At 44.8% G+C, this 17,403-nt stretch overlaps 1 protein-coding gene and 1 long non-coding RNA gene across 8 annotated transcripts in view; one reads left to right on the forward strand and one right to left on the reverse strand.

Annotated features, from left to right (window-relative positions):
• The window catches only part of LOC121008275, a 324,152-nt gene that overhangs the window by 53,834 nt on the left and 252,915 nt on the right, over nt 1–17,403 (forward strand). For all 7 annotated transcript variants that reach the window (XM_040440719.1, XM_040440717.1, XM_040440720.1 and 4 more), the window contains 3 exons: nt 10,219–10,446; nt 11,907–11,993; nt 13,005–13,037. In XM_040440719.1, the coding sequence (XP_040296653.1) occupies nt 10,219–10,446; nt 11,907–11,993; nt 13,005–13,037 (348 nt within the window). The remainder of the gene's footprint in view (nt 1–10,218; nt 10,447–11,906; nt 11,994–13,004; nt 13,038–17,403) is intronic.
• The window catches only part of LOC121008280, a 124,676-nt gene that overhangs the window by 53,238 nt on the left and 54,035 nt on the right, over nt 1–17,403 (reverse strand). The window lies entirely within an intron of this gene.

Here is a 17,403-nt window from a genome sequence, read left to right on the forward strand (position 1 = left end):
AGACACAGCTACAAGAGACCCTGGTGTATTTAAATCTCATTTAGGCTTTCTTTCAAAAAAGTTTCATCTGGGATTCGAACTCACGATCTTGACACATCAGAGCCAAGGCATTTACCCTCACAGCCATGAAAGCTGTATTACCAGATGCTTTAAAAAAAAAAAAAAAAATATAAGACTTCTACTGTAGGTAACTTTGATACCTAGTGTACATCCATACACATGTCAGCTGCCCCAACACACCCAGCTCTGCTACATCCATACACAGTGTACTGGGGCAGCTGTCATGTGTATGGATGTACACTAAGTATCAAAGTTACCTACAGTAGAAGTCTTATATTTTTTTTTTTTTTTTTTAAAGCAACTGTTAATACAGCTTTCATGGCTGTGAGGGTAAATGCCTTGCCTCTGATGTGTAAAGGTCGTGAGTTTGAATCCCAGGAGAAACTTTTCTAAAAGAGTTTTTTTTTTTTTTTTTAATTCCAGACTGCTACTTAACTTTTTTTTAAGCAACTGGCTACGCTGCTTTCATAGCTGTGTGGTTAAATGCCTTACTTCTGATGTGAAAGGTTGTGAGTTCGAGTCCCAGGAGAAACTTTTCTGAAAGAGTTTTTTTTTTTTTTTTTTTTAATACCGGACTGTTTTTTTACTGCCACGAGGGAGGGGGGGGGGGCTATTGGCGCCATGATACTGGCAAATGGAGGGGGGAGGAGAGAGGCACTTTATACTGGCACATTAGGGTGCAGGGGGAGAGGATGGCACTATGATATTAGCACATGGGGGGGCAAGAAATGGACATGAATCATGAGGGTCAGAAATGTGAAATGATGGGGGGGGGGGAGGCAAAATGTACATTTGCTTCTGTTGACAAAAATCCTTGCACCGGCCCTGACTTCAGGCGTGCAATCCCGCGATATTATATATAAATGACCATAGTCAGACTGGCACAGGGTACGCGACTATAGTCAGACTGGCACAGGGTACATGACCATAGACTGGCACAGGGTACAAGACCATAGTTAAATGTTGTATGCAATAGGTGGCTGAAAAAGGGGCGGGGAAAGGGGCGGAAAAAGGGGTGTGTTCAATGGGCGGAGTCAAGGGGGCGGCAAAATTAGCTTTTGCCTAGGGTGGCAAAAATTCTTGCACCAGCCCTGTGACCGGTGGGGTGAGATGTATGGTTATTGATATGTCCAGTGTGATGGTGGTGACCGGTGGGGTGAGATGTATGGTTTTTGATATGTCCAGTGTGATAGTAATGACCGGTGGGGTGAGATGTATGGTTATTGATATGTCCAGTGTGATGGTGGTGACCGGTGGGGTGAGATGTTTGGTTATTGATATGTCCAGTGGGATGGTGGTGACCGGTGGGGTGAGATGTATGGTTATTGATATGTCCAGTGTGATGGTGGTGACCGGTGGGGGGAGATGTGTGGTTATTGATATGTCCAGTGTGATGGTGGTGACCGGTGGGATGAGATGTGTGGTTATTGATATGTCCAGTGTGATGGTGGTGACCGGTGGGGTGAGATGTATGGTTATTGATATGTCCAGTGTGATGGTGGTGATCGGTGGGGTGAGATGTGTGGTTATTGATATGTCCAGTGTGATGGTGGTGACCGGTGGGGTGAGATGTGTGGTTATTCATATGTCCAGTGTGATGGTGGTGACCGGTGGGGTGAGATGTGTGGTTATTGATATGTCCAGTGTGATGGTGGTGACCGGTGGGATGAGATGTGTGGTTATTGATATGTCCAGTGTGATGGTGGTGACCGGTGGGGTGAGATGTATGGTTATTGATATGTCCAGTGTGATGGTGGTGACCGGTGGGGTGAGATGTATGGTTATTGATATGTCCAGTGTGATGGTGGTGACCGGTGGGGTGAGATGTGTGGTTATTGATATGTCCAGTGTGATAGTGGTGACCGGTGGGGTGAGATGTGTGGTTATTGATATGTCCAGTGTGATGGTGGTGACCGGTGGGATGAGATGTGTGGTTATTAATATGTCCAGTGTGATGGTGGTGACCGATGGGGTGAGATGTATGGTTATTAATATGTCCAGTGTGATGGTGGTGACCGATGGGGTGAGATGTATGGTTATTGATATGTCCAGTGTGATGGTGGTGACCGGTGGGATGAGATGTGTGGTTATTGATATGTCCAGTGTGATGGTGGTGACCGGTGGGATGAGATGTATGGTTATTAATATGTCCAGTGTGATGGTGGTGACCGATGGGATGAGATGTGTGGTTATTGATATGTCCAGTGTGATGGTGGTGACCGGTGGGATGAGATGTGTGGTTATTAATATGTCCAGTGTGATGGTGGTGACCGATGGGGTGAGATGTATGGTTATTGATATGTCCAGTGTGATGGTGGTGACCGGTGGGATAAGATGTGTGGTTATTGATATGTCCAGTGTGATGGTGGTGACCGGTGGGATGAGATGTATGGTTATTGATATGTCCAGTGTGATGGTGGTGACCGGTGGAGTGAGATGTGTGGTTATTAATATGTCCAGTGTGATGGTGGTGACCGATGGGGTGAGATGTATGGTTATTGATATGTCCAGTGTGATGGTGGTGACCGGTGGGATGAGATGTGTGGTTATTAATATGTCCAGTGTGATGGTGGTGACCGATGGGGTGAGATGTATGGTTATTGATATGTCCAGTGTGATGGTGGTGACCGGTGGGATGAGATGTGTGGTTATTGATATGTCCAGTGTGATGGTGGTGACCGGTGGGGTGAGATGTGTGGTTATTGATATGTCCAGTGTGATGGTGGTGACTGGTGGGGTGAGATGTGTGGTTATTGATATGTCCAGTGTGATGGTGGTGACCGGTGGGGTGAGATGTGTGGTTATTAATATGTCCAGTGTGATGGTGGTGACCGATGGGGTGAGATGTATGGTTATTGATATGTCCAGTGTGATGGTGGTGACCGGTGGGATGAGATGTGTGGTTATTGATATGTTCAGTGTGATGGTGGTGACCGGTGGGGTGAGATGTGTGGTTATTGATATGTCCAGTGTGATGGTGGTGACCGGTGGGATGAGATGTATGGTTATTGATATGTCCAGTGTGATGGTGGTGACCGGTGGGGTGAGATGTGTGGTTATTGATATGTCCAGTGTGATGGTGGTGACCGGTGGGATGAGATGTATGGTTATTGATATGTCCAGTGTGATGGTGGTGACCGGTGGGGTGAGATGTGTGGTTATTAATATGTCCAGTGTGATGGTGGTGACCGGTGGGATGAGATGTATGGTTATTGATATGTCCAGTGTGATGGTGGTGACCGGTGGGGTGAGATGTGTGGTTATTAATATGTCCAGTGTGATGGTGGTGACCGGTGGGGTGAGATGTATGGTTATTGATATGTCCAGTGTGATGGTGGTGACCGGTGGGATGAGATGTATGGTTATTGATATGTCCAGTGTGATGGTGGTGACCGGTGGGGTGAGATGTATGGTTATTGATATGTCCAGTGTGATGGTGGTGACCGGTGGGGTGAGATGTGTGGTTATTGATATGTCCAGTGTGATGGTGGTGACCGGTGGGGTTGAGATGTGTGGTTATTGATATGTCCAGTGTGATGGTGGTGACCGGTGGGATGAGATGTGTGGTTATTGATATGTTCAGTGTAATGGTGGTGACCGGAGAGATGAGATGTATGGTTATTGATATGTCCAGTGTGATGGTGGTGACCGGTGGGGTGAGATGTATGGTTATTGATATGTCCAGTGTGATGGTGGTGACCGGTGGGATAAGATGTGTGGTTATTGATATGTCCAGTGTGATGGTGGTGACCGGTGGGATGAGATGTATGGTTATTGATATGTCCAGTGTGATGGTGGTGACCGGTGGGGTGAGATGTATGGTTATTGATATGTCCAGTGTGATGGTGGTGACCGGTGGGGTGAGATGTGTGGTTATTGATATGTCCAGTGTGATGGTGGTGACCGGTGGGGTTGAGATGTGTGGTTATTGATATGTCCAGTGTGATGGTGGTGACCGGTGGGATGAGATGTGTGGTTATTAATATGTCCAGTGTGATGGTGGTGACCGATGGGGTGAGATGTATGGTTATTGATATGTCCAGTGTGATGGTGGTGACCGGTGGGATAAGATGTGTGGTTATTGATATGTCCAGTGTGATGGTGGTGACCGGTGGGATGAGATGTATGGTTATTGATATGTCCAGTGTGATGGTGGTGACCGGTGGAGTGAGATGTGTGGTTATTAATATGTCCAGTGTGATGGTGGTGACCGATGGGGTGAGATGTATGGTTATTGATATGTCCAGTGTGATGGTGGTGACCGGTGGGATGAGATGTGTGGTTATTAATATGTCCAGTGTGATGGTGGTGACCGATGGGGTGAGATGTATGGTTATTGATATGTCCAGTGTGATGGTGGTGACCGGTGGGATGAGATGTGTGGTTATTGATATGTCCAGTGTGATGGTGGTGACCGGTGGGGTGAGATGTGTGGTTATTGATATGTCCAGTGTGATGGTGGTGACTGGTGGGGTGAGATGTGTGGTTATTGATATGTCCAGTGTGATGGTGGTGACCGGTGGGGTGAGATGTGTGGTTATTAATATGTCCAGTGTGATGGTGGTGACCGGTGGGGTGAGATGTGTGGTTATTAATATGTCCAGTGTGATGGTGGTGACCGGTGGGATGAGATGTATGGTTATTGATATGTCCAGTGTGATGGTGGTGACCGGTGGGGTGAGATGTGTGGTTATTAATATGTCCAGTGTGATGGTGGTGACCGGTGGGGTGAGATGTATGGTTATTGATATGTCCAGTGTGATGGTGGTGACCGGTGGGATGAGATGTATGGTTATTGATATGTCCAGTGTGATGGTGGTGACCGGTGGGGTGAGATGTATGGTTATTGATATGTCCAGTGTGATGGTGGTGACCGGTGGGGTGAGATGTGTGGTTATTGATATGTCCAGTGTGATGGTGGTGACCGGTGGGGTTGAGATGTGTGGTTATTGATATGTCCAGTGTGATGGTGGTGACCGGTGGGATGAGATGTGTGGTTATTGATATGTTCAGTGTAATGGTGGTGACCGGAGAGATGAGATGTATGGTTATTGATATGTCCAGTGTGATGGTGGTGACCGGTGGGGTGAGATGTATGGTTATTGATATGTCCAGTGTGATGGTGGTGACCGGTGGGGTGAGATGTGTGGTTATTGATATGTCCAGTGTGATGGTGGTGACCAGTGGGGTGAGATGTGTGGTTATTAATATGTCCAGTGTGATGGTGGTGACCGATGGGGTGAGATGTATGGTTATTGATATGTCCAGTGTGATGGTGGTGACCGGTGGGATGAGATGTGTGGTTATTAATATGTCCAGTGTGATGGTGGTGACCGATGGGGTGAGATGTATGGTTATTGATATGTCCAGTGTGATGGTGGTGACCGGTGGGGTGAGATGTATGGTTATTGATATGTCCAGTGTGATGGTGGTGACCGGTGGGGTGAGATGTGTGGTTATTGATATGTCCAGTGTGATGGTGGTGACCGGTGGGGTGAGATGTATGGTTTTTGATATGTCCAGTGTGATAGTAATGACCGGTGGGGTGAGATGTATGGTTATTGATATGTCCAGTGTGATGGTGGTGACCGGTGGGGTGAGATGTTTGGTTATTGATATGTCCAGTGGGATGGTGGTGACCGGTGGGGTGAGATGTATGGTTATTGATATGTCCAGTGTGATGGTGGTGACCGGTGGGGGGAGATGTGTGGTTATTGATATGTCCAGTGTGATGGTGGTGACCGGTGGGATGAGATGTGTGGTTATTGATATGTCCAGTGTGATGGTGGTGACCGGTGGGGTGAGATGTGTGGTTATTGATATGTCCAGTGTGATGGTGGTGACCGGTGGGGTGAGATGTGTGGTTATTCATATGTCCAGTGTGATGGTGGTGACCGGTGGGGTGAGATGTGTGGTTATTGATATGTCCAGTGTGATGGTGGTGACCGGTGGGATGAGTTGTGTGGTTATTGATATGTCCAGTGTGATGGTGGTGATCGGTGGGGTGAGATGTGTGGTTATTGATATGTCCAGTGTGATGGTGGTGACCGGTGGGGTGAGATGTGTGGTTATTGATATGTCCAGTGTGATGGTGGTGACCGGTGGGGTGAGATGTGTGGTTATTGATATGTCCAGTGTGATGGTGGTGACCGGTGGGGTGAGATGTATGGTTATTGATATGTCCAGTGTAATGGTGGTGACCGGTGGGGTGAGATGTGTGGTTATTGATATGTCCAGTGTGATAGTGGTGACCGGTGGGGTGAGATGTGTGGTTATTGATATGTCCAGTGTGATAGTGGTGACCGGTGGGGTGAGATGTGTGGTTATTGATATGTCCAGTGTGATGGTGGTGACCGGTGGGATGAGATGTGTGGTTATTGATATGTCCAGTGTGATGGTGGTGACCGGTGGGATGAGATGTGTGGTTATTGATATGTCCAGTGTGATGGTGGTGACCGGTGGGATGAGATGTGTGGTTATTAATATGTCCAGTGTGATGGTGGTGACCGATGGGGTGAGATGTATGGTTATTGATATGTCCAGTGTGATGGTGGTGACCGGTGGGATGAGATGTATGGTTATTAATATGTCCAGTGTGATGGTGGTGACCGATGGGATGAGATGTGTGGTTATTGATATGTCCAGTGTGATGGTGGTGACCGGTGGGATGAGATGTGTGGTTATTAATATGTCCAGTGTGATGGTGGTGACCGATGGGGTGAGATGTATGGTTATTGATATGTCCAGTGTGATGGTGGTGACCGGTGGGGTGAGATGTATGGTTATTGATATGTCCAGTGTGATGGTGGTGACCGGTGGGATGAGATGTGTGGTTATTGATATGTCCAGTGTTATGGTGGTGACCGGTGGGATGAGATGTATGGTTATTGATATGTCCAGTGTGATGGTGGTGACCGGTGGGGTGAGATGTGTGGTTATTAATATGTCCAGTGTGATGGTGGTGACCGATGGGGTGAGATGTATGGTTATTGATATGTCCAGTGTGATGGTGGTGACCGGTGGGATGAGATGTGTGGTTATTAATATGTCCAGTGTGATGGTGGTGACCGATGGGGTGAGATGTATGGTTATTGATATGTCCAGTGTGATGGTGGTGACCGGTGGGATGAGATGTGTGGTTATTGATATGTCTAGTGTGATGGTGGTGACCGGTGGGGTGAGATGTGTGGTTATTGATATGTCGAGTGTGATGGTGGTGACCGGTGGGATGAGATGTGTGGTTATTGATATGTTCAGTGTGATGGTGGTGACCGGTGGGGTGAGATGTGTGGTTATTGATATGTCCAGTGTGATGGTGGTGACAGGTGGGGTGAGATGTATGGTTATTGATATGTCCAGTGTGATGGTGGTGATCGGTGGGGTGAGATGTATGGTTATTGATATGTCCAGTGTGATGGTGGTGACCGGTGGGGTGAGATGTGTGGTTATTAATATGTCCAGTGTGATGGTGGTGACCGGTGGGGTGAGATGTGTGGTTATTGATATGTCCAGTGTGATGGTGGTGACCGGTGGGGTGAGATGTGTGGTTATTCATATGTCCAGTGTGATGGTGGTGACCGGTGGGATGAGATGTGTGGTTATTGATATGTCCAGTGTGATGGTGGTGACCGGTGGGGTGAGATGTATGGTTATTGATATGTCCAGTGTGATGGTGGTGACCGGTGGGGTGAGATGTATGGTTATTGATATGTCCAGTGTGATGGTGGTGACCGGTGGGGTGAGATGTGTGGTTATTGATATGTCCAGTGTGATGGTGGTGACCGGTGGGATGAGATGTATGGTTATTGATATGTCCAGTGTGATGGTGGTGACCGGTGGGGTGAGATGTATGGTTATTGATATGTCCAGTGTGATGGTGGTGACCGGTGGGATGAGATGTGTGGTTATTAATATGTCCAGTGTGATGGTGGTGACCGATGGGGTGAGATGTATGGTTATTAATATGTCCAGTGTGATGGTGGTGACCGATGGGGTGAGATGTATGGTTATTGATATGTCCAGTGTGATGGTGGTGACCGGTGGGATGAGATGTGTGGTTATTGATATGTCCAGTGTGATGGTGGTGACCGGTGGGATGAGATGTATGGTTATTAATATGTCCAGTGTGATGGTGGTGACCGATGGGATGAGATGTGTGGTTATTGATATGTCCAGTGTGATGGTGGTGACCGGTGGGATGAGATGTGTGGTTATTAATATGTCCAGTGTGATGGTGGTGACCGGTGGGGTGAGATGTATGGTTATTGATATGTCCAGTGTGATGGTGGTGACCGGTGGAATGAGATGTGTGGTTATTAATATGTCCAGTGTGATAGTGGAGACCGGTGGGATGAGATGTGTGGTTATAGATATGTCCAGTGTGATGGTGGTGACCGGTGGGGTGAGATGTGTGGTTATTAATATGTCCAGTGTGATGGTGGTGACCGGTGGGATGAGATGTATGGTTATTGATATGTCCAGTGTGATGGTGGTGACCGGTGGGGTGAGATGTGTGGTTATTAATATGTCCAGTGTGATGGTGGTGACCGATGGGGTGAGATGTGTGGTTATTAATATGTCCAGTGTGATGGTGGAGACCGGTGGGATGAGATGTATGGTTATTGATATGTCCAGTGTGATGGTGGTGACCGGTGGGATGAGATGTGTGGTTATTAATATGTCCAGTGTGATGGTGGTGACCGGTGGGGTGAGATGTGTGGTTATTGATATGTCCAGTGTGATGGTGGTGACCGGTGGGATGAGATGTATGGTTATTGATATGTCCAGTGTGATGGTGGTGACCGGTGGGGTGAGATGTATGGTTATTGATATGTCCAGTGTGATGGTGGTGACCGATGGGGTGAGATGTATGGTTATTGATATGTCCAGTGTGATGGTGGTGACCGGTGGGATGAGATGTGTGGTTATTGATATGTCCAGTGTGATGGTGGTGACCGGTGGGGTGAGATGTGTGGTTATTGATATGTCCAGTGTGATGGTGGTGACCGGTGGGGTGAGATGTGTGGTTATTGATATGTCCAGTGTGATGGTGGTGACCGGTGGGATGAGATGTATGGTTATTGATATGTCCAGTGTGATGGTGGTGACCGGTGGGGTGAGATGTGTGGTTATTAATATGTCCAGTGTGATGGTGGTGACCGGTGGGATGAGATGTATGGTTATTGATATGTCCAGTGTGATGGTGGTGACCGGTGGGGTGAGATGTGTGGTTATAGATATGTCCAGTGTGATGGTGGTGACCGATGGGGTGAGATGTATGGTTATTGATATGTCCAGTGTGATGGTGGTGACCGGTGGGATGAGATGTATGGTTATTGATATGTCCAGTGTGATGGTGGTGACCGGTGGGGTGAGATGTATGGTTATTGATATGTCCAGTGTGATGGTGGTGACCGGTGGGGTGAGATGTGTGGTTATTGATATGTCCAGTGTGATGGTGGTGACCGGTGGGGTTGAGATGTGTGGTTATTGATATGTCCAGTGTGATGGTGGTGACCGGTGGGATGAGATGTGTGGTTATTGATATGTTCAGTGTGATGGTGGTGACCGGTGGGGTGAGATGTATGGTTATTGATATGTCCAGTGTGATGGTGGTGACCGGTGGGGTGAGATGTATGGTTATTGATATGTCCAGTGTGATGGTGGTGACCGGTGGGGTGAGATGTATGGTTATTGATATGTCCAGTGTGATGGTGGTGACCGGTGGGGTGAGATGTGTGGTTATTGATATGTCCAGTGTGATGGTGGTGACCGGTGGGGTTGAGATGTATGGTTATTGATATGTCCAGTGTGATGGGGGTGACCGGTGGGGTGAGATGTGTGGTTATAGATATGTCCAGTGTGATGGTGGTGACCGGTCGGGTGAGATGTGTGGTTATTGATATGTCCAGTGTGATGGTGGTGACTGGTGGGGTGAGATGTGTGGTTATTGATATGTCCAGTGTGATGGTGGTGACCGGTGGGGTGAGATGTGTGGTTATTGATATGTCCAGTGTGATGGTGGAGACCGGTGGGGTGAGAATGTATGGTTATTGATATGTCCAGTGTGATGGTGGTGACCGGTGGGATGAGATGTGTGGTTATTGATATGTCCAGTGTGATGGTGGTGACCGGTTCTCTGTAATGTTCTCTGCGCAGGGAAGGATAACGTCATTGTGGTCATAGATGATCTGGAGGACAGCAGTGATCAAGAGAAATGCAGGATTCTAAGTCATCAGCCGAGTATTGGGACAATGGCCGCAGGTCTATTCCTGATCAGTCTCGAGGAGAAGAAATCAAACTATCAGAGATATCTCATGGTGACCAAAGAACAAGCGGAGAAGAAACTGCAGGAGCTGACAGAAGAGATAAGAAAGATGGAATCTGGTAATATCATCACCTGTTCTAGATCTCACCATGTATGGAGCGCACACCGTGGTCACACCTGTGGGGTTACACAGGACGGCAGAGTCATTCCTGTGACACAGTGACATCATTTTTAAGACTGAAACCAGACGCCGTCCGTCCAGTTCAGCCCCTTATCCTGGACTGCTGATCTGGAGGAAGGCAGGAACCTCCATAAGATTAGACAATTCTTTAGTGTTTCTTCAGTTTAGTTGTAAATCAGTTGAGGTGGTCGTTTAGGAGAGAGAGGGGCCGGAGACCGAGTGTGACAGACGTGCTAGTGACTGGCCTTCTGCAGCCCGCTCTGTGGTGTGTATACTGTACACGCCGGCTGCAGGGTCCAAATTCACTTTATCCATGCAAACTCAGAAAACCCCTTTAATCTGTCGCCACACCTATCCCTATCATTAAAGGGGTTGGCGACTTTCTGGCGACTTGTGACCGCTGTGCTTGTAAGATGACTGGATGGCACTTACTTATATGGCCTGAGTTATTATTGGGGGCAGTTTGCTATATTTCATACGTAATGCCGCCTTGTTAGGGAAATCTTCTGTGCTGTCCACAGGGGGCGCAGTCCATAAGATGGCCGCTGATGGAGGGTCATGTGACCAGACCCATCACTCAGCCTTCTCCAGTCAGATGCACTGCACCTGCACTAAACTCCCAGCAGGACAAGTGCAGGCGGCAGGTGCCGTGTATCTGAGGGGAGGAGATGGCACATGGCGGTGATCAGCCTGGTCACATCACCCTCCATCATCGGCCATTTCATTCACAACATCTCTGTGTGGGCAACAAAAAACACCACAAAATAGTGCAGAATTCCAACAAAGTTTATATTAGTGAGTGCTGTGTAGTCATCTCACAAACACATCGGTCAACAGCAACCACAAAGTGGCCAAAGCCCTAAGCTTCACAATAGCTGAGGTGAGGACCCAGCAATACACCAGGACACTGTTTGTGTGGCGGTTTATTACTATTTTATACACTTTTACAAACTGCAGGGCACAAATGGTTAATAAATATGTCACAAAGCAGATATGGTGTAAACTGCACGGAAGAAAAGTCCCATTTTGTTGTAAATCCTTCTGAGGAGACGCTGTTTCCTTTCCTTTCTGCAGAGATCGGTCGGGTCACATATTCCCCTAATATCTTCTCCTTTCTCCTGGTGTCTCCCTTCACTTTCCAACACCTTTCTCTCATTTTGTGATGCTGAGCACTGGTTGACCTCTCCACAAATCTCAGCATTAGGCCTCTTGTCTATAGCCTGCTCGCGGATTCCTGATCTCTTCCTGCAGTCACACCCATCAATTATCATTATCATCAACAGAAAATCCCGATAATTACCCAGTGCAGACAATCACTCACATTGTAGCAATGAACTACTTCTATACAAATATATGAATGTTAATAAATAAATGTAAATCTTTTATCATTTAAATTAGGTGAAAAGGCAGAAGGATTGATGCCTTTACCTGGAGAAAGAGAAAAATCTGGAAGAAAAGAGCAAAACAAATCAAAAAGCAGAGAAAATATGAATTTTTAATGAACCAATTAGACAATTGGGGAAATATGATGCTTAATTTAAGATTAGTGTCTCACAATTTTAATCACGTCTTGGTGCACGTTAATATATTACATAGAGTATATGTCACGCCAGTTTGGCTTAATAAACATGGTTTGAGAAATACCTCTAATTGGCCACGGTGTGATTCACCTGGGGCTGGTTATTTACATATGTTTTGGTCCTGTAGACTATTAACAGAATATTGGGGGCTATTGCTAAACTTATTACCCAAAAACTGAAATTAGTGATCCCGTACACGGTGCTGGATACTGGGTGATTTGATTGCCATAAGTATAAAAGGTTTCTCTTGATTAAAATAATGTTTTTTGTGAGACTTTTAATCGCACGTGTTTGATTCTCACAAAATATTCCTAGTGTGTATACTTGGCTAAATTTGGTCAATAAGATTATGAGATATGAAAGTATCCTATATAAACAAAGAAATATTGAGCAGAAATGGAATACGGTATGGGGGTTTTGGAAGTTTTAAGGTTCCCGGCCTTCACCCCATCATTATCCCTTCTTCGTCCTTGTTGATGGAGGGGATAGGAGACGCATCGCAAGGGGAGGGAGGGTTGGGGGTGTACTAGGGGGTAGGGATTAAAGTATAAAAAGAAGAAAATTAATAATGTAGTTGATTAATTTGTATGGAAAATGAGTGTTTGTTTTTTCTTTCTAATAATTTTTTTTTTAAAAAAGCATCACTGCATGTGCACTAAGCCAAGGATAAATGGTAAAGCGCAATAGATAAAGATGTATTAATGAATATACAAATAAATAAAGTACTTTCCAAAATGTAGTATGATACATTTGAAAAACGCAATAAACATATATCTACACCAAAAAAATGTTTCCATTATGTCATGGGTAAGGGTCCGTGTGATACCTGAAATGCGTGACTGCATGGATTTTATACTGATGAAATAATAAAGCCTATTTTATTTTTATCATGGAATTAATAAAAAAAACTGAGAAAATATAACCCAGACAGTATCAGGTGCCCACTGGGGTAAGATCACCCCTTTTTTTAACCTGCAAGATTTACAGAATATTTATACAGTAGTTGCCCTCTCATCTACATACCTAATCTCAGAGGGTACCGCAATGGGCACAAACAATAGGCCAGTATTTGATCCTTTTATACATCAGGTTATGGATTAGTTATGATAATCCTTTCGGGAGCTATGAAAGTGTCTAATACGACCTCTGTCACGTTGCAGTTTTTATTTCTTACAGTGCGTTTTAAAGATAAAACCTTTGATCTCATTGGTTGCTATTGGCATTAATCATTTTTTATTATAGGCAGTTTCATAAATCTTCTCCAGATTATGTCAAATTTAAGTTTGAAAAAAGATTTCCATCCAAAATATTGAAAGACATATTGACACAAATGACACCAACCCCATAAAAACAGCTTATGCGTTCCAAATGCTACAAGCGTTCTTAGTCATAGCGATACAAAATAATTTTGGCTGCAGATATATAACCCCCTTTAACACCAAATTCTAATTACTACTAAGTTAGTCTTTGGGGAATGTGATGGTTGGTCAGTGGCATTAGTGGCATGATGCAGGCCGCACCAGCAGTCGTATGGAACATGATGGTAGGCAAACAGACAGACAGCAAGAGTGACAAGATGGGGCACTGGCAGCAAGAAGAGGTCTACTGATCTCATTCAGCCTGCCTGGACTGGGAGAAAATTTCTGTATTAATACAGTCATCACATACATGTGCCGCCTCATGAAATTTAACCACCCCCGCCCCCTCAAAAAAAAAAAAGTTTAAATTTCAACTGTTTTAACCACTTCTCCGAAAATATTAAAAATGTGTTAATCACCCGCCTACCACCCCCACCTGGCAACTGACTCTCAGGCATTAGTGGCATGATGCAAGCCCCAGCATTGCCTTAACTGAAGTACATTTATTCTGTCATATATCTTCTATATAAAAAGAATCTTCATATAAAAGAAGGATAAAAGAAATATAAAACATAAAAATTATATTATCCTTCGGGCGGACATAAACATGCCTCTAAGTTCTTTTTATCGGGTATCTTAATTTGATTTGTGCAAGCAGTTAAACAAAGGGACAATTGTATATGCAAAAATATATATATATCGTTTATTATAAAACAAAGAATATAAAATCAATACAATTGCAAAACAAATGATGAAGTTACAAAATAATACCCAAAATGTACCACACGGTGGTGTTAACACACCCTATCTGATCAGCACAGTATGATTTAGTGATTTATTACAACCAGTGTCATACTTTTAACAAACAGACTCATATACCAAGAGAAACTTAGGATCTTCTGTTATCAAACAGGCTATAGCAATAAAACACGGATATACAGGAAAATAACGGTTATCCCTTGACTCTGTTTTCCTATGACCAATCAAAAATATATGATATTAATATGATAAAATATTCAGCTCGGCAATCAGACTATGGAAAATAACTCTGCAAGGGTTTTAGTCCTCTTATTATATAATGTCAGATCTTCCATTAACAATATGCATCTTTGCTAAGAGAATAATCAGCATTATGGAGGCACCTAACACTGTATATTCCCACAGTATGGGGACTCTTGGCTATATACCGAGAGAAATATCTTATTAATATCATGAGTAGTAAACAAAATATACGTTACCGGGTCAAAGGTAGACAGAGTTCAGATGGTTAGGGTTAGTTTTCTTTTTGATTGGATGGATGGATGGATGGATGGATGGATGGATCAATGGATTTATGGATATATGGCTCTCTCTTGCTGCTCCGCACACGAGTAATTATTCCCCCTCTTATCTAAGAATCATCCCCTTTAGATTAGGGATTCCCAATCAGGTAAGGTGGGTGTATTTGCATGCTAATAACACCATGATGTCATATTAACTCCTAATATGGTATAGAACAAATAATGAAATAATATAATATTGTCCATCTGCCTCCAGATGGCACTGCGTTACTGCAGATGAACATCACAACTTTTAAGCATTAAAACTAAATATCTAATAATACGTTCTCATGACCTCCTTGACCTTCTTAATATAAATCATTGAGGAAGGTCTTTTCCTGACACTTTTAATTACCTATATCCTGGACTTGTTGGAGTTGGCTGTCTTATCCTATCTTTTTGAAATATAGATTGACTTGATGAAAATTTTATATAACGGCTTTGATGCTTGGCATTTCACTTATCTACATCCATGAATAACTATTGTTTTGAAATAACATTTGCTCTTCTCAGAAATCCAATTAACATAAACTTACTTCAATGTTTCTGTACCTTCTACAATACCTTCTAAATGATAAATACCATATATACCGGCGTATAAGACGACATTTGAGCCCTAGAAAATATTTTCTAGAGTGGGGGGTCGTCTTATACGCCGGGTATGACGGGCGCTGCAGTGCCGGGACGCCCGAATTATCAACAAAGAGAGCCCGGGCTATTGCCTTGTATCCCCAGCAGCTGAGAGCTGCGATGTAACCCACGGCATATGCCCCCCCTGCGCTGTACCTTGTATACCGCCCCCTGCTCTGTACCTTGTATGCCTCCCCCCTGCTCTGTACCTTGTATGCTCCTTGTACCGCCATCCTTCCGGCCGCTCGCATCTCGCTCCTACGCATGTGCGAGATTTCATGCGGCGAGCGTGGATACACGGGATCCTCACGGCCGCTCGCATCTCGCTCCTGTGCATGTGCGAGATCTCCGTGCGGCGTATCTAAGTGCGGCGCAGATGTGCATATGTGAATGTAAATATGAAGAATAACATAACAAAAACATGTTCAGCGTATAGGTGGCACATGTTTAGGGTCTGGGAGGCAAGGAGGGAGGACAAGGAAGGTGGTGGGATGCAGGGATGGTGGTGATACCATGGGATGGCGGTGGTACCTAGGGATGGTGGTGGGATGCAGAGAAGGCAGTGGTATCTAGGGATGGTGGTGGGATGCAGTAATGTACTGCTTTTGGAGACAGGGAGGGCTGGGCAGGCAGGGAGAGCTGACCAATCCAATCAGGCTTTGTATACAACAACCAGCCCAACCAATCAGGGCAAGTGATGTACAGTACAGTACCTTACCAGTGATTGGCTGTTTGTTGTATACAAAGCCTGCTTGGATTGGTCAGCTCTCCCTGCCTGCCCAGCCCATGAAAAAGGATGGATGGATGAAGAAGGGGTAAAGCTATGGCTTGATAATGTATGGAGCAGGCGACCAGGTGGACTTATTCAAAAAACATAGTCTACTGGTGTGGGATATGTTCAGCGCTCATTTAACCCCCAGCACTAAGCAAAGGCTTGCAAGACTAAACACAGATGCAGCAGTTATTCCTGGAGGATTGACATCGTTGGTACAGCCACTGGATGTGTGCCTAAACAAGCCATTTAAAGATCGCATTCGAGAACAGTGGAATTCACAAAAGGAGGAAACATGCGTGCTCCACAGTTGGATGTTTTGTGCCAGTTTGTCATAAAAGCCTGGAATGATATTGATGCAGAAACAGTAATCAAGTCTTTCAAAAAGTGTGGCATATCAAATTCATTAGATGGTATGGAGGACGCTTACTTGTGGCAAGATGAAGAGGAAGCTGAAGCTGAGACCACACCATCTGATACTGAATTCGATCCATACGATGACTGCCTTAGAAATGTATCACAAGATGTCATTGATGTACTCATGATATCAGATGAAGAACAAGAGGATTTTGAAGGATTTTAAAAGGAATCTGTCATGCCAGCAGTTATGATGGGCGTTGCTAACTCCCAGGGACTTGCTCTTTCTCTATTGTTCGTTATCTTCCTCCTATCACTATCAGTTCCGGTTTGGTTGACAGCATGGCAGCTCCCATGGGTTTATTGTATTTCCCTTCCTTTCAGCTTAAAAGTGAATTAGGAAAAGTTTAATCCACTTGCACTGTTTTATTTTTACATGTTTGATGACAAACAGCATGTCATACTTATTCGAATTAAAATTACCATATTGAAATCAGATCTAATGCTTTTTAAATTTTTCTTTGGTGTGTGTTGAAAAAGGGGTAGTCTTATACGGCGAGTATATCCCAAACTCTATATTTTCAGTGTAAAAGTTGGGGGTCGTCTTATACGCCGGCATATACGGTACATGGTATAATATCTATATAAATCGATACATTGTTACACATAGATAACATATTATATGAATTATTGATTAACATATGTTGTAAACTAAATATACCATACAGAGATATATATAATATAATTATGAATATATAAATTGAACCTCATACAGCAGGTAGGCTTCGAGAATACGATCCCTTATCACGTCATGGCTTATCCATGAAACAACCTTGTTCCCTCCAGACAGACATGTCTTAGGAAGTTGGTTTACTCCTT

The sequence above is a fragment of the Bufo bufo genome, chromosome 7 (assembly GCF_905171765.1).
Source record: "Bufo bufo chromosome 7, aBufBuf1.1, whole genome shotgun sequence".
Classification (NCBI taxonomy): Eukaryota; Metazoa; Chordata; class Amphibia; order Anura; family Bufonidae; genus Bufo; species Bufo bufo.